Source organism: Hylobates moloch, unplaced genomic scaffold (genome assembly GCF_009828535.3).
Source record: "Hylobates moloch isolate HMO894 unplaced genomic scaffold, HMol_V3 SCAFFOLD_2, whole genome shotgun sequence".
Taxonomy (NCBI): domain Eukaryota; kingdom Metazoa; phylum Chordata; class Mammalia; order Primates; family Hylobatidae; genus Hylobates; species Hylobates moloch.
Genome location: NW_026652277.1, coordinates 146655725 through 146681587, shown reverse-complemented (window position 1 = coordinate 146681587; position 25863 = coordinate 146655725). Strand labels below are relative to the sequence as shown.

General features: G+C 35.4%; 1 protein-coding gene across 1 annotated transcript in view; it reads right to left on the bottom strand.

Annotated features, from left to right (window-relative positions):
- LAMA2 (laminin subunit alpha 2) overlaps nucleotides 1–25863 on the bottom strand; it is a 656337-nt gene that overhangs the window by 465740 nt on the left and 164734 nt on the right. Inside the window, exon 3 of the mRNA XM_058435730.1 lies at nucleotides 17586–17698. Within this exon, the coding sequence (XP_058291713.1) occupies nucleotides 17586–17698 (113 nt within the window). The remainder of the gene's footprint in view (nucleotides 1–17585; nucleotides 17699–25863) is intronic.

Genomic DNA, 25863 nt, shown 5'->3' with positions numbered 1-25863 from the left:
GCATGTATACACCGGCAGCAGGGCAACTTGAAATCGAATGCAGCTGATGGAGATCTGTTCATTGTAACAGGATGTTATCTATTTACAAAAAAATCTGCAAAATCTCAGTTATGTGTACTATGATAAATTTTGCAATTAATTTATGAATTAGCTTATAAGTTAAATCTATTTTGTCACCAGGTTAATTTTCTTGAGTATATTCTAAAATCAGTGGGAAAACGTCTTTTTACTTGCCCACTCCATTTCTTAATTTTTGTATTTCATTTTATAAACATTCCCCTATTTCCAGAATCATTAAGTAAATAAATTATTCTTCACAATGATGGATGGAAAAGCTTATCATGTGAGATGAATTCATTGAGGAGGGTGGAGGTAAGGATAATGAAGACGCAAAAAAATGAAATTCAGTTTAAATATTATTATGTGAATATCATATATTCTAGCCCACACTGTAAGCTTTTAGTATGGAAATAGTAAATACTATGAAGGTAGACAACTAAATTGACTATTTACTGTGCCTTTTGAAGATTATTCATCTTTGCTTTCTAACATGAACCTAACTTACTATATTTGTATAATCATAATGACCCCGTGCCGAGAGGCAACTCCTCATTAGTGTTTAAAACGGATCTCCTTAGTTGTACTGTATTACAAGGCTGATTTTTCTTTTTGTTGTGTTTATTGTTTCAGCTAATTTGACATTAATCTACCATGACCTTCCTAAAGAAAATTTGACTCAAAATCCACATTAAGATATTTGTGAAAACAAACAAAAATGATGTGTTTTGACAAGGGAATGTGTTACTTTTAATATTCAGACACAATCTCTTTAGTAAGTAAAAGATGTTATTATCTGCTACCATTATCTTTTTTCCACACAATTTTATTGGCTATTTCTTTAATTGAAAAATTACATAGTCAACTTTGTGTGTTTACATAAATAAAATGAACACCAGTAGGTATTACTAGGGTGGGAGCTTCCAAATTAAATCTGTGTTTGGAGCCATTCACCTCTTATTAAAGATTCTCTAATTTTATATATATATATACTCATTACAATTTAGGTGTTTTTTCCCTCTATGTTTAGGTATTTCCAAGACCTGAGTGGTTTAATTTGTACCTCACAGCACCTGCATTGCCATAGCTGAAGATTCCCTCTTTCTTGATGTATTTGATCTTATCACCTTTAAATATGAAGTGCCTAGGATTCAATTATAGGCTCTCTTTTTATCTCTATACTTGCTTTCTAAATGATCGTAAACAGGCCTTTACTGTTAAGTACAGTCTCTTTCCCAATGCATATCACTCAACTCCAGATTGATAAATCCAATTGTCCCTTTAATATTTCCACTTGAATAATTTTTTTGTTTTGTTTTGAGACAGGGTCTTGCTCTGTCTCCCAGGCTGGAGTGCAGTGATGTGAATATGGCTCACTGCAGCCTTGACCTCCTGGACCCAAGTGATTCTCCTCCCTCAACCTCCTGAGTAGCTGGGACTACTATGTCTGGCTAATTTTTTGATTTTTTTTGTAGAGATGGGGGTCTCACTTTGTTGCCCGGGCTGGTGGCTAGTCTCAAATACCTGGGCTTAAGCAATCCTCCCACCTCAACCTCCCAAAGTGCTGGGCTTACAGGAGTGAGCCACCATGCCCGGCACCACTCGAGTGTTTCAAACATAACATGTTAAAACAGACCCTTAATTGCCACCCAGTATCTCCATTCTGCTCCTCCTTCAATCCATACTATTTCAGGAAAATTTCTTCAGGCCAAACTCCTAGGAGTCAACATTTCGGCCCCACTGTCCACATTTGTTCCACCATCAAGTCGGGTGATGCCGAACTCCACATAAATCTCAGCCTGCCACTTCTCTCTGCTACTACCACTCTAGTCCAAGTTACCATCTCTTTGATGAAAAAGTACTATGGTTTCCTGACTGCCACCTAGTTTTCACACTTATCTCACTATAATCATTCTCCATTTAGCAGAATGGTACTTCTAATGAGATAAAGGAAATCATGGTACACCTGCTTAAATACCACTGTAGGTTTCTCATTATACCCAGAATGCAATATAAACTCTTTATCATCACTGACTACTCCCTTCAGGAGCTAAGAAGAGCTGGAGACCTCCGTGACAGCATCTCATGCCACCTTTGCTCTTGATCACTAGGTTCCAGCCACATTGGCCTTCTTTCCTTTCCTCAGCACCCCACATTTATTCCTGCTGGTAATAAACTTTACCCAGATTTTTCTATGACTGGTATTTTCTGGTTTTTAATTCTCAGCTCAAATATCACTTCCTCAAAAATGTATACATAGAACGTACATGTAAATTACCTCTTTCATCACCGTCTATAATCTTATGCTGTTTTTGTTTTTTTGTTTTTTTTTTTTGTTTTTTTTTCACGAACTTGCACTATTCTAAATTGTTTACTTGAAAACCCTGGAATGCAAGGACTCCTGTCTCCCTCATGGGCAGACCTACAGGCTTAGAACACTGCTTAAAAAATAGTAGTTGCTCAATAAATATTTTTCAAATGCATTATTGTTAAATTATTTTCTTTATGTATTATTCAGGGCAGATATGCCATAAGGGGCATGATGCTTCTTGCTAAGAATAGCACCTACTTTGTTTAGGCCTACTTTATATGCCAATTTCATGCATACCAGATTTTCCACATGATCCCAATTTTATATATTCTTTCTTCATAATCCATCAAAATATTCCAATAGTTACTGTTTTAATATTGAAGCAATAATTCAGAATGTTCCTTAAATTCACAAAAAGCAATAACAATTTTATCAGATAATATGCTGATTTTTGTTTTTAAAACTGTAAATAAAATAAATATTTTTCCCTTTCCATTTTCTCTCAAAGACAACAACCATAAAAGCTGGATAAAATACTAAAAACAGCTGTCTGAAGGCATCAGCAAGCAACCAAGGCAGGCAGACTTAAGTTAAGGGAAGCAAATTAAGGTAAGTTAGCCATTTTCCTCTCAGGGTACTTTTACTGATTTGCTGACAGTTGAATAGGAGGTCATAGAGAAAGCTACATCTTAGCGTGTTCAGCAATCTCACAGGATAAGAAGATAAACATTAGAATTCAGGGCTATGAAGTCAGCTAGGATGTGAGGGACTATAATTCATAGAGAAATGAGACCTACATTCTTCACAGCTTTTGCCTTCAAGAGATTTGCCAATTTCTAAGTGGTGAAGGAGCCAGAAGATAAACATCACGCAAAAATGAACTCATGAGAAGTGAAAAACTAAGAAGATCCTTGGGAAGTCTCACAGAGTTGGGAAGACAAACTTTGGAGTTCAGAGTCAGCCAAGAAGGAAAGAGTGTGGTAAACAAGTCAGGGTTTCTAGAACTAAGGGTAAACTAGAAACAACCATCAGAATCTCTAACTAAGCTACAAAACATTTAAGTTGCTGACTGAATCAAAGCAACTTGCCTCTACACTAACTCTTGACAGAATGAAAATAAATCATCTTAAGAGAAAAATAACATCTTCCAGAATTTTTATGCATTTTCAGACACATACATTATTTAATCAAAAACTACCAAGCTTGTCATAAAACAGTAAAACATGAATGCATGAAAAGACAATAGAAACAGACTCCCAGTTGTTTCCAACGTTAGAGTTATCAGACATATAATTTAAAATAACTGTTATTAATATGTTCCAGATGACTAAGTGGAGAGGTACTTGGAATCTAATTTTTTTAAGTATCAAATGGACATTCTAAAACTAAAAAATAAAAATACAAAAATTAAGAATCCAGTAAATGTATGTAATAGAAGACTGAATCTAGCAGAAAAAAAGGATTATTTATACAAAACAACAGGTCACCCAGAAAATGTACAGACTGAGAAACCTCAAAAGAAGAGAAGACAAATGAAAAGAGGCTATAGAATACATAATGAGCACGGCAAACAGTCTAGCAGGGATGTGACTGAGGTCTCAGGGAGAGTGAAGAGAAAGAATGGACGGGAACAATATTCGAGAAAATATCGGCTAAGAATTTTCCCAAATAGGTGAAAGACATTAATCCACAGAATCTAGAAGCTTTTGAATCCCAAGCAGTATTTATACAAATAAAATCCTTCCTAAGTACATTGTGGTAAACCCCTGAACACCGAAGGCAAAATTAAAAAAAAGAGCCTTCAGTGGAGTGAAAGGAAAAATGATCTTGTTTCTAAGAACCAGCAATAAGACTTTCCACTTACTTCATGATAGAAATAATGAAAACCGAGTAATAATGATAGGATATATTTAGAGTGCTGGAAACAAAACAAAACAAAACAAAATTCCATCCAGGCAAGAAATTCGACTTTATACTCAGTGGAAAATAAGTCTCAAAAGTAAAGAAAAGTGAAAAAACAAACAAACAAAAGATGAGAGATTTATCACTAGCAGGCCTTCATTTAAAAAAGGCAGAAAAGAAACAGGATACTTTCTTGATGGAAGTATACTAACAGAAATAAATAAATAAAGTATACTAACAAAAAATAAACAAAAAACTTAAAGGTGTTTAAAACTAGATGAATACTGCATGTTTATGATGGTAACAATTACTTCCTATGGAGTTTAATATATAATAGAATTAAACATATGAGAACTATAGAATTAAATCTGATGGGGAGGTGGGACTGAGGTAAAATATTACAAAGTTCTGACATATGAAGGATGCAGCTTACCATATTTATGGTAATTAAGTATGAGTAATAAAAGACTTCACAGAAGACAAGCTAATGAAAGAAGAAATGGAATAATTAAATAGGAAAAAACCTTTAGTATTCCAAAAGTAAGAAAGTTATGAGGAAGAAAAATTAACAAAAGATAAACAGAAAACAGATGAGAATATCGTAATTTGAACCCATGTATCAGTATAGTAACACTAAATGTTAATGAATTAAGTATCCAATTTAAAGGAAAAGATTGTTAGATTAGTTAAATAAACAATTCAAATTTATGCTGCTCACAGAAGATACACCTTAAATATAAGTACACCCAACATATGAGAAAACCTATATCATGGAAACACAGAAAAAAAAAGGAAGCTAGTGAATCTACATACAAAAGTACGCTCTAAAGATAGAAGTACTGCTGGCAGTAGTATTAAAAAATGGTTAATACAAAATTTAATACAAAAGAGTTAATACAAAATTTAAATTATTAAATTTACTAATCCTAAATTTATATGTCTCTAATTAAAAAGTCTCAATATACATAAATATAACTCACTGATATATTTGTAGTACTGCAACCAACAACTATAGAATCTGCATTCTTTTGTTTGCTTTTTTTTTTTTTTTTTTTTGAGACAGAGTCTCGCTCTGTCGCCCAGGCTGGAGTGCAGTGGCGCAATCTCGGCTCACTGCAAGCTCCGCCTCCCGGGTTCACGCCATTCTCCTGCCTCAGCCTCCGGAGTAGCTGGGACTACAGGCGCCTGCCAACACGCCCGGCTAATTTTTTGTATTTTTAGTAGAGACGGGGTTTCACCGTGGTCTCGATCTCCTGACCTCGTGATCCACCCGCCTCGGCCTCCCAAAGTGCTGGGATTACAGGCGTGAGCCACCGCGCCCGGCCTTTTTACTTTTTTTGAGACAGGGTCTGAAGTCCAGCTCTGTCACCCAGGCTGGAGTGCTGTGGCGTAATCTCGGCTCACCACAACCTCTACCTCCTGGGTTCAAGTGATTCTCCCACCTCAGATTCCAGAATAGCTGGGACTACAGGCACACACCCGGCTAATTTGTTTTTGTGTTTTTCGTTTTGTGTTTTTTTGGTAGAGATGAGGTTTTGCCACATTGCCCATGCTGGTCTTGAACTTCTGGGCTCAAGCCATCTGCCTGCCTTGGCCTCCCAAAGTGCTGGGATTACAGGAGTGAGCCAGGGCAACTGGTCCACATTATTTTCAAGTCACTGCCGTATGTTGGATGAAAACAGTCTCAAAAAGTTTAGTCTCAAAGAATTGAAAATATACTGACCATAGTAGTGAGGAAAGGAATAACAACAAAAACAAAAAGATTAGAAAAACACTCAATAGTTCGGAAATTAAGCACTTCACTTCTATATAACTCAGAGGACACAGAAAAATTTACTATGAAAATTAGAATATATTTTAAAATAAATGATAATGAAAAATACAATATATCAAACTTGTAGGATGCAACTAAAGCCCTATGTAGAGGCAAATTGTAGGCTTTAATAAATACATTAGGAAAGAAGAACTGAAATATTCATAACATAGTCATCCATTTCAAGAAGCTAAGAAAATGTAGTAAACTAAAATAAAAAATATAACTAGAAGTAAAAAACAAGACATATAAGAGCAGAATTCAATACAATATAACAATTTCACAATAGAGAAAATCAATCAAGCCCAAAACTGGCTATTTGAAAAGACTAATGAAATTATGAAGACCTATTAAAGCTGTAAAGGAAAAACAAAGGTTACACAACAATATCTGGAATAAAAAAAGTGCATCACTACAGATCATTGTAAATTAAAAGATGATAATGATATATCACTAACAACTCATGTCGATGTATTTGAAAAATTAGGGAAGTGGACCAATTTCTTGAAAAGCCCAACTCAACTAAACTGAAAATATAAGAAATGAAAACTCCAGTGAGTCCCACATTTATTATGGATATGGAATCTGTGACAAAAACCCATGCACAGAAAAAACGCCTAGATCAAATGGCTTCACTGGTGAATAGAAGTCAGAATACTGGTTACTATTAGGGGAGAAGGCAAGATAGTGATTGGAAAAGGCATGAGGGAAGTTTCTGGGTTGCTGGTTATCTTTGTCTGAGTAGTAGTTACTTGGGAAGTTTCCTTTAGCGAAAATTCTATCAGACTTTTATTTGTCACCTTTTCTGTGTACATGCTTCACTCAGATACACACAGATCCACTGAAAACGCATGTTTCATTAAAAGATCAACACTGCCAAACTAGACAAAACATCAAAACTTCACTATATGCTATTAATGAGACATATCTAAAATGGAAAGTTGCAGAAAGGTTGAAATTATTAAAAGAATTAAAAACTGTAAATAATAACAAAACAAGATTGATATAATTAAAATAATATCAATCAGAAAAGCTTCTAAGTAAAGAGCATACTAGTAATAAGTAAGGTTACTTCTTGGTTAAAAATTTAAGTAATCTGGAGGATAGAACAACAACAGAAGAGTAAAGAAGCTGTTACAAAAGAGTTTCAACGCACAAGTGACACTTTTTAAGCTTTCTCCACAGAAATATTAATGTCCATAAAGTACTAAAAATATATTGAGTAAAATAATGTTCTTAGGTGATATACAAAGTGAACCTGGTAGGTATCATTTAAATATCCAGTAATGTTTGAGCTTTTGTTTTGTTATTTTCCATTTTTTCCATTACAACTCTAGCCCATTTATTCTCCATTCACCATTATTTTCAATGTGGAAAACCAAAAGTAATATTTTCTGAGTATCACCTGAAGTGCAGCAGTGTGCTATGCTCTTTGCCTATATCACTTTATCCTTATAATATCCCTCATAATAAGGCAATGGGCCTATTGGCTCCATTTTACACATGACCAAATTGAAGAGCATAAAAGTGGGACAAGTTACCTAATGTAAATGTACTAACGCATAAGTCATAGGTAAAGAAATGGAATCTGGGCACAATGACACCTCCTCCTTTCTCCTTAGTCTCACTCCAGCCTTTTTTGCCATATTTGTATTTTAGAGATTCGGGTAATATTGGAAACATATCTTATCGATGAATCAAAACATACATGCTGTCTCACAATTCAAATATGTAGTCAATTTCTAGAAAAAATCTTATATATAGGTACATATAAATACATATAGCTAATACATTCGTACATATAATTAATATAATTATATATTATACAATATTATTTATATTTTATTATAGTGTATGTAATTATATATTATACAATATATTATATATATTTGTATATTATATTTTATTATATAATATAAACATACTTATTTACAATTATATTAGTTCTACGTACTAACACATTATTATTGTACAATTATATATATAATAAAAAATAAGAAATGAAACTTTCCTCATACCCTCTCCCAGTCATTATCTTCCCTCTCCTTGTAACAATAACTGGTATTCTGACTTCTATTCACCAGTGAAGCCATTTGACTCAAGAATTTTCTCTGTGCATGGGGTTTTTAGTCGCAGTTTCAAGATCTATAATAAATATGGTCTCTTCCTTATTTTGTAATTCCTTATTTAAAAATAAATAATATAATTGTTTTTAATTCCTTATTTCTAAATAATAATACAATTGTATATTAGTTATATATAATATATATAACAAATACGATACACGTAAGCATAATATGTAAGTAAAAATTTAAACTCTAACAATAAAATTGGAAAATACACAGTATTCCACCAAAAGGATGAAATGTGGATGTTTTGTGTGTGGAAGTCATCAGGCAGCTGTGAAAACTGCCCACATTCAATCTATTTTAGAAAGTCTTGTTCAGACTTTCCATAACAGAATTCATGTGGTTTCAACATTTTAACAGCTCTTTCCTCACAGATTTTTTAACAGATCTCCTCTCTATGTATTATTGTTCCTGTTTTTAAATAAACAATCATCTAATTTATTCCATGACTTCAAGAAGCATTTTCTAGGGCAGTCATCTTGACTCTATTTGAAACAGGATCTGGGTTTCCAAAATGTTTACATTTTCATGATATTGCTAGAATTTGGTTTATCAACATTTTAGATCAAAATACACATCCTATATTTACACTCGTTTAAACAGCATCACTGTATGGCCTTTTTTCCCTTTCTTTTATACTAACTTTTGTTCTATGAGGAAAAAATAAAATGTCAAGCAAAAAACAAAAAATGACAGCCCCAGACTTCTGTTACAAAAGAAGAGTTAAAATAATTAACATCTCTTTTCGCAAATAAAGCTGTAAGTGTGGTAAAGTCATATAGTGACAGATATGACTGAAATTTAGAATATGCTTAAAAGCAGAGTAAGAACATGCGTAGGAACTGGAGGAAAATTTACTTCATGTTTTCTGTAGACTGAATGTTTCTGTTCCCCTAAAATTCATATGTTGAAATCCTAACCCCTAATGTGATGGTATTGGGTGATGGGGATTGGGGAGGTAATTAGGTCATGAGGACAGAGCGCCCAAGAATGGAATTAGTACCCTTATAAATGAAATCCCAGAAAGCTTATTTGCCCCTCCTGCCATGTGAGGCTATAGCAAGAAGAAGGACATCTATGAACCAGGAAGCAGACCCTCACCAGACATTGAATCTGCCGGTGTTTTGATCTTGGACATCAAGCCTCCAGAACTTTGAGAAATAAATTGCTGCAGTTTATAAGCCACCTCATCTGGTACTTTGTTATAATAGCCCAAACAGACTAAAACAATGCCATTCAACCTTAAAGGAAATTTCATAAATTAGAAAAAGTGCAGTGTGTTTTATCATAAGAAGCACAGTGAAATCACTTAATCCTTTAATTCTCAGATTCAATAAGATTCTTAAATTATGGATTGGTGGTTTGTACTAGTTATTCATTCAATCATTTATTAACTTAATACGAATGCATTGAATGCTTCCTATATGTTGGGCACTATTCTAAGTGCTTAGAAAGCAATGATTACAACAACAAATAGCTCCACACACATAAAAATTGCATTTAGAAAGATAAATATTCAACTAAACAGTAAAATGTACATAGTAAGTTAGATGGTGATATATTTTATGGAGAAAAATAAAGCAGGAAAGTGGTTTAGGAAGTGGACAGGCTGGGGGCTGCAATTTTAAATAGAGTTGTCAAGGAGGTCCTTGGTGAGAAGGTAACACTTGAATAAAAACCAAAAGGAGGTGAGGAAACAGGCTACATTGAAATTGCAGAAAATAATTCTAGACATAAGAAATATCAAGTGCAAAGGCCCTGAGGCAGGTGTGAGTGTTCAAGACATAGTGGGACGACCAGCTGGGCAACTGAGGAAGAGAGATCAGATGAGGCCAGAGATGAAAAGAAGTGAGGAAAAGGTCCTTAAGGCCTTGTAGGTCATTGTGCTTTTCCCACTGAATGTGATGGAAAACCAGTAGAGACTTTTAGCGGAAAGTATTGTGTGATCTGTACTAATAAGATTTCCACTTTTAGTGGAAAGTGTTATGTGATCTGTACTAATGAGATTGCTGTGACTGCTATGTTGAAAGCAGACCAAAGGGTAGACAAATAGAAACCAATTAGGATTAACATTTTCTTCTATATAGACACCAAAGCTGGCTGTCACCTTTATTAATGATTTTAAATGTCAGCACAAACTCATTTAAAGGGAAAATATATTTTCTAATTAACCACAGATTCTACTTGTGATACTGAACAAATGATCTTAAAAATATATATACAACTAAAGCAGGTAAAGAACTGTGATTTTAATTATATTCTGTTGTACTTAAGGTATATCCAGGTAAGGTATAATCTACATTTTCAACATGTGTATTATAATCTCTTCTGTGTTAGTTTTGTATTCACCAATTTAGCAGTGACCCAAATAGTACCGACAAAACAAATTCAGTGATTTGAAGAGCAGCCATGTTGATTGTTTCCCTGGTTATCCAGATGTGTTTCAGTTTAATGTAATCTCATTTGTCTATTTTTTATTGTGTTTCCTGTGCTTTGGGGTTTATATCTTTAAAAAATCATTGCCCAGACCAATGTCATGGAACTTTTCCTGTGTTTTCTTTCAGTAGTTTTACAGTTTCAGTCTTTAATTCATTTAGAATTTGAATGGATTTTTTATATGGTGTGAGACAAGAGTCTATATTCATTCTTCTGCACGTGGACATCTACTGCTCCCAACACCCTTCATTGGAGAGACAGTTCAATCCCATTGTGTGTTCTTGGCATCTTTGTCAAAAATAAACTGACCATAAATGCTTAGATTTATTTCTGGGCTCTTATTCTGCTCTGTTGGTCTATGTATCTGTTTTTAAGTTAGCAGCATAATGTTTTGATTACTACAGCTTTGTAGTATATTTTAACATCAGATAGTGTGATGCTTCCAGCTTTGTTCTTTTTGCTCAAGATTGCTTTGGCTGTTCAGCACCTTTTGTGGTTCCATAAAATATTTAGGATTTATTTTTATTTCTGTGAAAAATGTCATTGGAATTTTGATAAGAATTGCAATGAATCTATGGATCACATTGAGTAGTATGGACATTTTAATAATATTAGTTATTCCAACCTATGAACACAGGATGTTTTCCCATTTATTTGTGTCTTCAATTTCTTTCATCACTGTTTTACGGTTTTCAGTGTACCGGTCTTTCATCTCTGTATTAGTCTGTTTTTACACTGCTGATAAAGACATACCTGAGACTGGGTAATTTACAAAAGAAAGCGGTTTAATTGGACTTATAGTTCCACGTGGTTGGGGAAGCCTCACAATCATGGTGGAAGGCAAGGAGGAGTCCTGTCTTACATGGATGGCAGCTGGCAAAGAGAGAATGAGGAAAATGCAAAAGCGGAAATCCCTGATAAAACTACCAGATCTCGTGAGACTTTTCACTACCACAAGAACAGCATGGGGGAAAACACTCCCATGATTCAATCATCTCCCACCAGGTCCCTCCCACAACACATGGGAATTATTGGAGTACAATTCAAGATGAAATTTGGGTGGGGACACAGAGCCAAATCATAGCAATCCTCTTGCTTAAATTTATTACCAAGTTTTTATTTTTCTTTTAGCTACGGTGAATGGGATTATTTTACTGATTTTTTTTTAAGATAGTTTCTTGTTAGTGTATGGAAATGTTGCTAATTTTTGTATGTTGATTTTGTATCCTGCTAATTTACAGAATTTGTTTATTAGTTCTAACAGTTATTTTGGTGAAGTCAGGATTTTCTATATATAAGATTATGTCATCTGCAAAAAGAGACACTTTACCTTTTTCTTTTTCAATTTTGATGCCAATTTCATTTCTTTTCTTGCCTGATTTCTCTGGCTAGGTCTTCCAGTATTATGCCAAATAGAAGTGGTGCAAGTGGATATCCTTGTCTTATTCCTGATCTTAGAGAAAAATCTTTCAGCTTTTCACCATTGAGTATGATGTTAGCTGAGGATTTGTCATATACAGTCTTTATTATGTTGACGTACATTCCTTCTATAGCTAATTTGTTGACAACTTTTATCATTAAAGAATGTTGAATTTTGTCAAATACTTTTTCTGCATCTATTGAGATGATCATATGATTTTTGTCCTTCATTCTACTAATGTAAGATATCACATTTATAGATTTGCAAAGGTTAAACCATGGCACCCCTGGGAGTAATCCCACTTGATCACAGTGAATGATCCTTTTAATGTGCTGTTGAATTTGGTTTGTTAATATTTTGTTGAGGAGTTTTGCATCTATGTTCATCAAAAATATTGATCTGTAATGTTCTTTCTTGTAGTGTCTTTGGCTTTGGTATCAGGCTAATGGCTGGCCTCATAAAATAAGTTTGGAAGTATTCCCTCATCTTCACTTATTTGGAGGATTTTGAGAAGGATTGGTATTAGTTCCTTAAATGTTTGGTAGAATTCAGCAGTAAAACCATCAAGTTCTGGGCTTTTCTTGGACAGAGTCTTTCTTATTTCTGATTCAATCTCCTTACTCTTCATTGATCTGCTCATGTTATCTATTTCTTCATGATTCAGTGTTGGTAGGTTATGTGTCTAGGAATTTGTCCATTTTTTCTAGGTTATCCAGTTTGTTGGCATATAATTGTTGAGAGTAGTCACTTATGATCCTTTGCATTTCTGAAGTATCAGTAGTAATGTCTCCTCTTTCAGTTCTGATCTTTTTTTCTTAGAAAGTTTAGCTAAAGTTTTGTCAATTTAGCTTATCTTTTCCAAAACCCAAGTGACAGTTTTGCTAATCTCTTCCATTGTTTCCCTAGTCTCTATTTCATTTATTTCTACCCAGACCTTTATTATTTCCTTCTTTCTGCTACTTCTAGGCCTAGTTTGTTCTTTCTTTTTTCTTTTCTTCATTTTTTTTTTTTGGTTTCTTGAAGTGTAACCTTAGGTTGTTAATTTTAGATCTTTCTTCTTTTTGATGTAGGTATTTATTACTGTAGCCTTTCTTCGTAGAATTGCTTTTGCTTCCTCTTATCAGTGTTAGTGTGTCCATTCTCATTTGTGTCAAATTATTTTTAAATTTCTCTTTTAATTTTTTCTTTATCCTTTGGTTGTTTGGGGAGTATGTTGTTTAATTTCCATGTATTTGTGAATTTTCCAAAATTCCCTCCTTGTACAACACATCCTTTAATCAGTAATCAGGAATCAGTAAGAAGAGCATGAGGAAAGAATTGATATGAAAGAAGAATGTCCTTCCTTCAAGACTGAAAATTGGATCACCTTTAATATGTTTAAATGACTGTTAAAACTTGAATATATGAAGTATTTCCATGTATTTTATGTTTTATTATTGCAGAAATGTTTAACCATTACATCAATGATTCTAGGCTTTAGAAAAAAATCATTTTATACTATTCACATGGATTCTAAAAGTATAGTAATATTTGCATAGAAATACTAGTTTATCCTCCTCCTAAAACATAACTTCCAGTTAAAACTGTTAACTTGTCCAACCAAATTCTTCTCTGCAAGGTCAGTGAATAAAATATTTAGGTTAAGAATATGTGGAGTGTGATCTCTGTAGCTGTAAGATAATCTTGTTTGGTAAATGCATTCTTAGTTTTGAGGGATAGACCAGGAAGAGAAGGGAATTGCTTATTGAGGAGAAGAAGACTCCTAGTTAAGACATGCGCTTAACTAATTAATGGCATTCCTGGATTAGCCAGGAGTGACTATGACCTCAATATATGTTTGAAAAGTCTACTGAAAAGCTTCCCCTCTGTTTTACCCCACCTGCCAATCAGCTTTCTTCTGAAACAAATCAAAGGGCACGATGGAGATAATGGCCAGATTTTAAAAGAAATAAATAAAATCAGACATAATGACATATTCTGGTGAAATCTTGTAGGAAAAAGACTAAAATAGAATGTTTCAGACATCTTATTAATGTTTGAGTCCCTATTACTATCTCCTTTAAGTTGTTGTATATTTTTGTTCACGATTATATTGAGTTTTTCTACACAAATCACTGGAACAGTTAAGCTTTTCTTTAAGTTCATGCTGACTCTAGGTCCTTTTAATATCTGTAATTGTGAGATGGAATTTAGTTGCTATATTGCCATTATCATTATTTTAATTTTCTTGCCAAGATATTGTAATATTTAGTCTGCTAATCCAGAAGTTGAGGAACAGCATGATTAAATCACTTGCTCAAAATATGCTATGAGTAAATATAATGAGAAAAGTTAATAATCCCTTAGTAATACATATCTAAGAACAATCTACTTATAAAATAAGTAGCTACTTTCTTCCAAACAAATTGTTATTTTTTCTAGTGCTTATCTTGAATGTTAAAATGTAAAAAAAAAAAAAAGTCACTGTAATCTATAGTCATTTAATCAAATAAATGCAATAGTTTCTGTTATGTTTAAGATACTAATTTATAAAAATGTGTCACAGAGGAGTCAAGCATTTATCAACAACAATACTGGCACTTGTTGAGATTTATACAAAAGAAGAACTAATAACTGATCAAGCCTCTTGCTGAATCAATGACAAACAAACATTTAGTGATATTTACCTATTCATTGTAACTTTACTGCCCTTTACTCCCAGCTGGATAATCGCTCATCTTATTTCGAATAACCTATTCATCCTTCATGCTGTAGGTAGAAAAGACAGAAGCTTTGCCATTTTAGAGGCACACTAGAGTATACTAGAAAATGAGAGTTCTAGTCCCCTGCTTTATAACAAAACAGGTTGTTGGCTATATTATCCCATAGAAGCCAGGAGAAGATAATGCAATATTTCTTGAACCTGAACTATATTTGGAGCCCCTGAAAATATATAATAAAAATTGTCCTGAGCTTCCTACGATTATGTCTTCAGATCCCCATTAGAAAAGACTAGTGTACTTTGGGTCTGGATTCAGACTATTCATGTTGTCCCAGCCCTGCCCATAATAAGCTTTAGAAAGAAGGCCAACTCACTGAACTTTTCTAAAGCACAGTGTTCTTCAACTATGCAATAGGAATATTAATATTAGCTGGCTTATTCAGGATTATTGTGAGGAGTTACATAATAAGAATGTCCACATTTTCTCTGTTGCCAATGCAGTACAATATACCATCCATAGCTGAATAAGTATTATAAACATGGCTCACAGCTTGTTATTCCAAAGCCTGAGGCCAAATGAGAAGTCTGAAGCTCTTTCTTGTCTGAGAAGCTGCATCACAAAACTTGATTACAAAACGTGTTTAACTTTTCACATCATTAAATAAATGACTAAATTAAAATCTCCGGTCAAGTAGAAATAAGGATTTATTACATCTTATAGATTACTTGAATTCCTCTTCTTTTACACACACAGTAGGTTGATTTTCAGGAAATAGAAAGCTGGAATAAATAAGGATATGGATGGACACCATCCTGGAATATGGGACAATTTGAACACATATCCTCTGTACCAATTCCACTTGGTGAATTTCAGACTTTGGAGTCAAGTACACCTAGGTTATATACAGAATTCTGGCACTTTGTTATGATGAATGAAGCATAAAATATGTCTTGGCATATTCACTCATCTTACCTCCATTAAACTAAATGGGAGGAAGAGAAAACAGAAAGACAAACCCACATAATTCTTAAGAAACTGTGTGGGAATGGATGAGTGAGTATGCAAAGCAAATTTAGGAAAATATCAATGACATCACTGAAAAATAGGCTTTCAGGTAAACTCTTTGACTTGCTGAATTGATAGAAATAGGCAAGTTAGAAACGATTTAGTAAAAACTTGTGGTTACACTATCTAGTTGTAAATTAGGAGGAGAAAAATGCTGCCATGTTTGATAACAGGTAAATAATATTACTGTTGAGCTCAAAGAACAGTATAAGTGATTTGTGCAAATTATATTAATAATCCACTCCATTGTTCTATGTGCAATCTAAAAGAATAAATGGAGAGTAAACCAGAACAATAAAGCATCACTATTTATTGATTGCCTGTCCCTGGAGATGACCTGAGTCAATGCACAGAAGACTCACTCTTGATTGGGAGACTAGACTTTCAATGATCACATGAAGGGGGAGAACTCTTGTGACCAATAAAGGACCAAGTTATATTTATCAGGAGTGGTATGCAGTCCATTTTAAGGCTAAGATCCCTAAGGGATTCATGCACAGGATTAATTTTCCTAAAGCATGATTGATCAGTGTGGTAGCTTGCCCTGCCATTCTCTGATAGCGCTCTGAGACTTTCTGAGAAATATTATTAACTCAGGACTGACATTCAGCTGCCGTATACTAGTGAGGGTAGAAATAAGTCCATGCCAGCTGGTGATATAAGCTGCAGCACTGAGCCCCTGCTGCCACCAGTTCCTCATACCCCGAGGAGGCCCATATGGGTGGAAGGCAGGTCTACTGTGTAACCTGCCAGCTTGTTTGCTCCAGCCAGCTTTTTGTGGCTCTTGAATATATGCAGCCCTCACCAAAATGAACCTAGACACTGGAGGAGGGAGACTGTACTCATGCTGGTGGCAAATGGCATCCATTAAGAAAATGTCTTGTGCTGATCTAGCCCACTGGCTGGGGCTTCCCCACACAGTGACAACTTATAAAAACCATGACCTTTACAGTGTATGGTGTCTGTCATTAACTATCCTGACCATCACCCCTGAACATTATTTAGGCATACAAATAGGATGGAATGTGGCATTTGTCCACTTTCCATCCTAATTGCAAGTCTAAATAATTTGAGGTGCTGGCAATTCCTGATTAATAACTTCAGCCTGACCTGAATATTGTGAAGAGAAGGAAGAAAGAGATTAAGCATAGAAGGCACCCAGGCCTATGCAAGACAAACTTGAACAACTTCTGGCATCAATTTGGTGTAACTACAAAGCTTGTTTACTTCATTTAGTCACCCAAGTTTAATTTGAAAGCAACTGTCACAGCTTTCTCAACTCTCAGTAATGAGAGGCAATTTGCTCAAGAGCCTTGTTATCCAAGAACCTTTAAGTGCACACACCATCAGCACAGTGGGAGCGCTATATTATTTTAAAAGTTAAAAATGATACTATTATATTTTTGTTATGTAAAATTTTATGGATCCATATTTTCATCATTAAGTCCAGCTGGCTAAAACAGAGTTAGCACCTAATTCATTTCTAAGCTTTTCACATGCTTCCATTTGAGTTGTGCTTTAGAATTAAATGCCAAATACTTTTATTTAACACTATTTTAAATACTTTTAAATAACATACTTTTAAATAACACTATGCCATATGAATAGGACCCTTTGTTCATCTTATCAAGAAAACAATACAGAGTGATAAGAAGGAGTATCCTTTCACTCACAAACCACTAACTAAACAAATAGCAAATGTAAAATGCAATTTCAAAAGTGGAAATGACAAAAAAAAGAGGAACTATACCTGCTGTAAATCCAGTGTAATTGTCACATAATGGTATTCGATTCCATTCTTAATACTGGGACTCTGCCACCAAGTGTTCTTTCCATCAATAGCATTTGTAATCGGGTGTCTCTCTATTGAGTTAGCAGCATCATGTGAAAGGAGGAAGAAAAGATCATATAACTAATTCATAGCTTTTTCTTTAAAGTTAAAAAAATAAAACTGTTAAAACAATCATCATGTGAATATCAAACATTAAAATAATACAAAAGGAGAGTAATTCAGATTCTCAACAGAATCTCTTCAATGACAGCTGTCTCATAGCACCATACAAGGTAGCATGAAATGTTTAAATGCTTAGGCTGCAGGGGAATGAGCTGGTCAGTACTCTGGCCATCAACCAAAATGGGCGACTTTAAAGGTAACTCAGAAATTAAGTGTAAAGATATAACATTAAAATCTAATTGACTTGTCAATCATTCAAAAAAGCAACAACTAACTGAGACAGCTCTAGTATGCCATCAACCTTGTTAACAGAAACATAAAATCCTGACTTGTGGTTGAAAGATACTTGAACACTTGCCCTTCTGACACATTCATTATTATTAAGACGTACGAGTCCAATACGTATCTGGTTTTAACATAAAATGCTGTTAAATTCATTCTATGAGATATTGAGGCTCAGAAATCAATACCTGAAAATATAGCATCCTGGTATGCTGATTATTTTAAATTAAAGGCTGTTGGAGACCAGCAAATGCTGAAATAAGTTTTAGTCTGGTACTCCCGTATCTACTTACAGTCTGATCCCACCGGGAAGAAGTTTCCTCTGGCCCTCTTGCTAAGTTTTCATTAATTTAACTCATTTCACATGAAGAGAGACTGAAGCCTGTTAGCACACCTGAACAGACTTTTGTTACAAACCACTATCTGCTCTGTGGGCCCAGCAGACTTCGTCCCAGGCCATTGTATGTTCTTCCCCTAAAAATCATTCACTATTTTCCAAATTGCCATATTTTCCCCATCTCCCCTCCCCTGTGAAGAAGGGTATATCTACATCTATGCCCCTTGGGTTATTGGGTAATAATCCTCCTGTGATTCTTCCATGCTATGCATGTTAAAATACATTTTGTATGCCTTTCACCTACCAAGCTAAATTTTTTCAGTTGATTTTTCAGCAAACCCCAGAGGGCAAAAGGGAAGTTTTCCCTTGGCCCTTACAGAAGCTTTTTGCAGCCAGTCTTTAACTTGACAATTTTCTATCACTATTTAATAATATGAGAGATAACTCAAACCTCTCATCCAGCATTTGTCTGTTGCCATCATCACTAACTCTAGTGGAGGAATCTTTACAATAATGGCAAGGAAGGAGGTGATGGCACATGAAACTCCTTCCTACTAAAAAACCACAGATCTTCCCTTACTTTCACTCCAGACATATGAGAACAGGACCAGTTGTGAAAATCAAAAGGGAGATTAGAGATGGAAAATAGGAGGCGTGGCAGCCCCACAGACCTGTGACCTTTGTTGCAGCTCCCTTCCTTCTTACAATCCTCAAAGCTCACAGTTTCTCATCTCTCCCATTTTAGCTCCACGTGTCTCACAACAGCAGCCACTCCTCCTGGGCTGCCAAGCCCTCGCTGCATTTTGGTTCCCAGTCATTGGTTCTTGTCTAAAATCTTTGCTTCTCATTTTCTAAGTAATATAAGGTCTTTTTCTTTCTCCCTCTCTAAATAGGCCTTGCTCACGCAAGGGTGAGGATGGCAGGAGTGGAGGTTGTGGATGATCCTGTTTCTATTCCCAAGGCTGCAGTAAGGGCACTTAAATTCCTCACGTCTCACTGGAAAGTCAGCACGTTTGCCCATAGAAATGTAAACAAAGTGGAGGTGAGCTTCCCTGTACTCCTGTGTTTATTATAGATTAAAGACGCTTTGGGGTGTCAGTCTTGAGAATTTCATAAAACTAATTATCTGGAAAGATGTTTCAAATGAGTGGCTTATGAATGACCTTTTAGCTTAGAACACAATCCTTTTTAAATTTGAAGGAATATCTCACATAATGAACAAATCACATCGCTATGAGGAACAAACATGGACTCTCAATTTTCCTACCTAATATTGCAATCTAGCCATGTATTCTAATAATAATGGTGATGAAAGAGAGGGGGACCATGAGGTGCTGGCACACGGGTAGCTAGATATTCCTCCCGGCTCCACCGCTTAGTACGTAACTGACCACAGACAAATCACTTCAGCACTATGTGTCATCTCTGATCTAGGAATAACAAAATTCCACTCACAGCAGTGGTTTCCAGATTCATAATTTTCAGAAAAAAAATGTGAAATTAAAAATAAGTGTGTGACAGATTTGTGAAATTGATATAGGAGTTCTAGCTCTTAGTTTTTCCAAGTAATAATAACCTCCAATATATTTCTATCATTTAATAAAGCATCATTATTATTTCATGAAACAAAGAGCATTTAAAAACCATCAGTAGTTTTTAAAAACCATAATATCAAAATGCAGGACAATTGTTTAAATTGTACCCTTTGTATTTATATGAAAAATGTGCAAAGTTGTTCTCATTTTCTTACTTTGCCATGGACCAATAAGAACATCTTGGATGTGAACCCTTTATTCACAGGGTTACTGATGAACAGTATAACTGTGAGCATTCTAACCATTATTATGCATATACATAAAATAAATGATACATCTATTCGAAATGTACACTGTTCTGAATCTTAATTAGAGACAAGTTGCACTTGGTAAAACATTTGAAAAAACAATAAAAATAAAGCAAAACTAAGTCCTCAATGCAATAGGAATCTTATGGAAAATAAAATCATCTTTAAAAAAAAAATTTATTAAAAGCTGAATATTGGCCAGGTGCAGTGGCTCATGCCTGTAATCCCAGCACTTTGGGAGGCTGAGGTGGGCAGGTCACCTGAGGTCAGGAGTTCAAGACCAGCCTGGCCAACACAGTGAAACCTCATCTCTACGAAAAAAAAAAAAAAAAAAAAATAGCACGGGCGTGGTGGCAGGTGCCTGTATTCCCAGCTACTTGGGAGGCTGAGGCAAGAGAATCACTTGAACCCAGGAGGTAGAGGTTGCAGTGAGCCGAGATCATGCCATTGCACTCCAGCCTAGGTGACAAAGTAAGACTCCATTTCAAAAATAAGAAAGCTGAATATTCACTAAATTTGGCATTTTCAGATTTGTGAAGATTTTTATTATATATTAACTTATAATTAACATATAATAAACTGTCATAACATATAGTGAAAGCAAAAAGGCTATGTTTTGAGCTATTTATGGTATGATAGTCCTATTCCAGATATGGATATTCATATTGCAAATCTTAATATGACTGTACAAGACAGGGCAAAAATATTCCATTGTTATTGGTAAATTTTTTAATTCAACTTAACCGCTGGCTGGACTTTATTTTCCACCAAATCATCATGTTAGCCGTCCACAGAGATGAGGCTTCCTGTCTCATTAATGAAAAGTAAAATTTCTGAATATATTTAAATGTTAGCGTTAGTTAAATTGTTCTTTCGAAGCTAGGGAAGATGTCAGGTCTTTATGATGACAGCAAATACCAGAAGCATAACTAAATACCAAATAAATGACCCTGGTGATATAAGGGGGTGCTGAAATTGGCATATGGGGAATCAAAACCATAAATGAAATATTGTTGGCACTTCTTCTGAAGAAAAATAAATATCACAGAAAACATTTCCCAAACATCCTCCTGAATCTTTTTTACAGATTGTGTGTTTAATATGTGATAGAAAAACACACACATACAACCCCATTTCTAAATCAAATTCATGGCTCTTAGGTAATTGTGAGAGAAGTTGCCTAATTGGAAATTTTGATATCTGCCACCTCAGGTCAAATTGATAAGAGAATTAGTCACGAAAAGGAGGACTGGGAGATGAATCAACAATTAACCATAATCCCTATTATGAAAGTTTAATCATAATTAATTTGCAAATACTGACGAGTTGTTGGCAAAGTTCCCTTATTTAAAAGGCGATAGAAACGTATAACATCCTCAACAGGGATAAATATGCAAGTCAATCCAAGGGCTAACTGCATCTGAAAACTGGATAGGGAATCGCTGATGAGGTAAACCTTTCAAACTGCTAGTTTTTAATTGGGAAGCAAAGTCTATTAACAGTCAGAAAGTTCAAGGTTCGTTTTCTTTGCAGGGTAATTAACTGCGGACCTTCCATATTTAATCTCAGAGTTCACTGAATTTGTGGAATTTTATCATCTGTTGCTCCAACTTTTACTAAAATATATTCATGCAGTTGACTGCTAGATTTTTATTCTTGTGGGGTTTTATTCTTTCTAAATTTCTAGTACCAAAGCATAATCTGGAAATGTGGAATGAATCTGGTCATTTAAAAATAATCATGCAGGCCAGGCACGGTGGCTCACGCCTGTAATCCCAGCACTTTGGGAGGCCAAGGCAGGCAGATCACGTGAGGTCAGGAGTTCAAGACCAGCCTGGCCGACATGGTGAAACCCCATCTCCTCGAAAAATACATAAAAATTAGCCAGATGCAGTGGTGCATGCCTGTAGTCCCAGCTACTCAGGAGGCTGAGGCTTGAGAATCACTTGAACCTGGGAGACGGAGGTTGCAGTGAGCCGAGATCGTGCCACTGCACTCCAGCCTGGGTGACAGAGTTAGACTCCATCTCAAATAATAATAATAATAATTAATAATAATAATGTAAAGTAAATCCAGACTGTGACGGGTTTAAAAAACACTACAGGTAAATAAAAATGGGAAAATACAAATCATAACTTATATACATCTTGCTTTACTGAAATAATTTATTCCTTTTTTGTTTCAGTGTGAAAACATGGATAGTATTGGCTGAGTATATGTATCTTCCAGGAGATAAAAGACACTCTGAATGCAGAACTTTCAAGAGGGCGAAAAACAGAATAGCTCTTGGACTCAATTTGACAAATGCATCTCATCCATTTTTCCAACCAAGAATAAAAATAATTGAGTGGAGAACTCAATTATTTTCTACCCCAATCTTTGTATCATTTTTTGATACATTTTTTGATTGGACACATTTTCTTATTTCTAGCCTTTCTGGTGTAAATATTATATACACATATGTACATATTATATATGCATAATATTTATACTTATATATGTACATTAATACTATTTATATAAATTTATTTAATATAATTATATAAGTATATAACATATCATATATTTCATGTTTAATGTAAATAATAAATACATAAGTATATTTATATACCTGCATACATATACACACATTTACGGTTTTACAAATTTTATCTCTCTAATTCTCCCTGTCTGCACAGCCCAACCTAAACACACATCTACACACTCGCACCTCCTCCCCACAACTCCATTCATGCCCCTAGGCTTTCTCACATTCTCCATGAAATTTTCAAGGCCACCAGTCCCTGAATCAATGGTGGTTTCCCTCCGTCAGGCTTTATCATCTTGCCTAATGAACCTGAAACTAATAATCCATCAATTCATTTACTTGCTGGCCTTTTCTTCAATTTTCTTGCCATCTTCTCTTTCCATTCTACTTTCCCTGTAATGCTCCAAGAGTATTAGTCCACATATTTGATTCTTTATTTTACTGCATATGGAATTGCCACTTTATTCTGATTATGGCTCAGTGATCCCCTCCTATTCCCCTGAGAGGCTCATAATCTAAATGTTTGCTTCTTTCCTCAGCAGGTAACCTAGATTTACATCTTAATGAAGAAACCAAGATCATCAAATAAGAAATTTCTCCCAACACTTTCTGCTGACTGCTGCTATTCATTCTTCCTTCTTTCTGATTTGGTGAGTTAAAAGTATGTATCTTCTAATATAAGGTTTTTGCCTATGCTTAACGACCCATATGTTTTTACTTCTAGAGAGACATCACACCCACCACTACTTGGTCTTCAACTTCCCTGCCCTTCCCCCTAAGCATCTAAACCAACTCAAATGTCTCTTATCTTTGAAAACCTTTGCAACTCCACCACCTCCTCTGTCCTTCATTCTCTTTCACATCAAGGATACTTGAGAGAATATTTCTATAGTCCCCTCTTCTTCTTCATCATTCATTTATTACCTCTTCAGTGTGCCTCTTGCCACCATAAATCTGCTGAGTACTTTAGAAAGGTGATCAATGGATGGCCTTGTTGTCAAAAGCAAGGGAAACCTATTTTATGCTTTTCTTACTCAATTATTTTGGAAGCATTTAAAACTGTTACTTTTTCTTCCTAAAAATTCTTTCCTTCATCACATACCTAATGCCTCATTTTCCTGATTTTTTTTTTCCTTGATATCTGTTTCCCTTTATTGCCTTCCTTGACTCCATTTACCTGAACTCCCTTGGCTTTTACGTAACAGCAAAGTGCTCTGACATATGTCCTTTCCTCTTACATTCTATACAAGAGCTAGCAAACACATGGGTATGTAACGATACTCCCCACGCCTACACACATACCATAACAATTTACATCCGAGAAATTCACCAGAGTCGGCCGGGCGCAGTGGCTCATGCCTGTAATCCCAGCACTTTGGGAGGCCAAGGCAGTTAGATCAACTGAGGTCCGGAGTTCAGGACCAGCCTAACCAACATGGAGAAACCTCGTCTCTACTAAAAATACAAAATTAGCCGGGCATAGTGGCGCATGCCTGTAATTCCAGCCTCTCAGGAGGCTGAGGCAGGAGAATCTCTTGAACCCGGGAGGTGGAGGTTGCAGTGAGCTGAGGTCATGCCATTGCACTCCAGCCTGGGCAACAAGAGCAAAACTCCGTCTCAAAATAAAACAAAACAAAAAAGAAACAAATTAACCAGAATCATTAATATGAAAGTTTTCTGGTGGTTGGCTTCTTTGGTGTCTTAACATGTTTTCTAATATTCTGTGATATACGTGACACTAATTTTAATCAAACAAGTGTCAATTGCTCAAATATAATAATGTTTTCTGCATTCCTAAATTATATAATGAGGGGACTATGCATGCCTCTCTCTAACCAGCTCCAAGAAAAAAGGCACAATGCCTTTCAATTTTCTTTTTGGGATAAAAAATGTAAATTGTGAGAAAAAGCTCTCATTTTATACATTTTATAATTTAAAAAAAGAGCAATGAAACTACTTTGCATGATACTCTAATGGTAGATACGTATCATTCTAAGTTTGTCCAAACCCATAAAATGTACACCACCAAGAGTAAACCCTAATGCAGTCTATGAACTTTGGGTGATGCTGTTGTCAATGTGGGTTCATGGACTGTAACAAGTGTAGCACTATGGAGGGGGATATTGGTAATGGAGAAGTCCACACATGTGTTGGGGTGGGGGAAATATGGGGAATTTCTGTACTTTCCTCTTAATTTTGCTGTGAACCTCAAACTGCTCTAAAAATAAGGTCAATTTAAAAAGATAGAGACGAGGCCGGGCGCGTTGGCTCAGGCCTGTAATCCCAGCACTTTGGGAGGCCGAGGCGGGCGAATCACGAGATCAGGAGATTGAGACCACGCTGGCTAACACGGTGAAACCCCGTCTCAACTAAAAATACAAAAAAAAATTAGCTGGGCGTGGCAGAGTGCGCCTGCAGTCCCAGCTGCTGGGGAGGCTGAGGCAGGAGAATGTCGTGAACCCGGGAGGCGGAGCTTGCAGTGAGCCGAGATCGCGCCACTGCACTCCAGCCTGGGCGACAGAGCGAAACTCCATCTCAAAAAAAAAAAAAAGCGGGGAAGAAATACTAAGCAAATTTTAAAATAATATAATTGTGAAGCTTTACCCCCATCATAGTTCACCTCACTTGAAGTATTCACTTTATTAACCTCTTTTCTCTCTCTCTCTCTCTACATATATACATATACCTGCATAGATATACACACACTTATAGTTTTACATATTTTATCTCTCTAATTCTCCCTGTCTGCACGGCGCATCCTAAACACACATCTACACACTCGCACCTCCTCCCCACAACTCCGTTCATGCCCCTGGGCTTTCTCATATTCTGCATGAAATTTTCAAGGCCACCAGTCCCTGAACCAATGGTGGTTTCCCTCCATCAGGCTTTATCATCTTGCCTAATGAACCTGAAACTAATAACCCATCAATCCATTTACTTTCTGGCCTATATCTATCTATCTATCTATCTATCTATCTATCTATCTATCTATCTATCTATAGATATAATATATAGCTACCTTTTTATATATTATATATAAAATAATTTTAACAAAAAATATATCCATTGGGAGGCTGAGGCG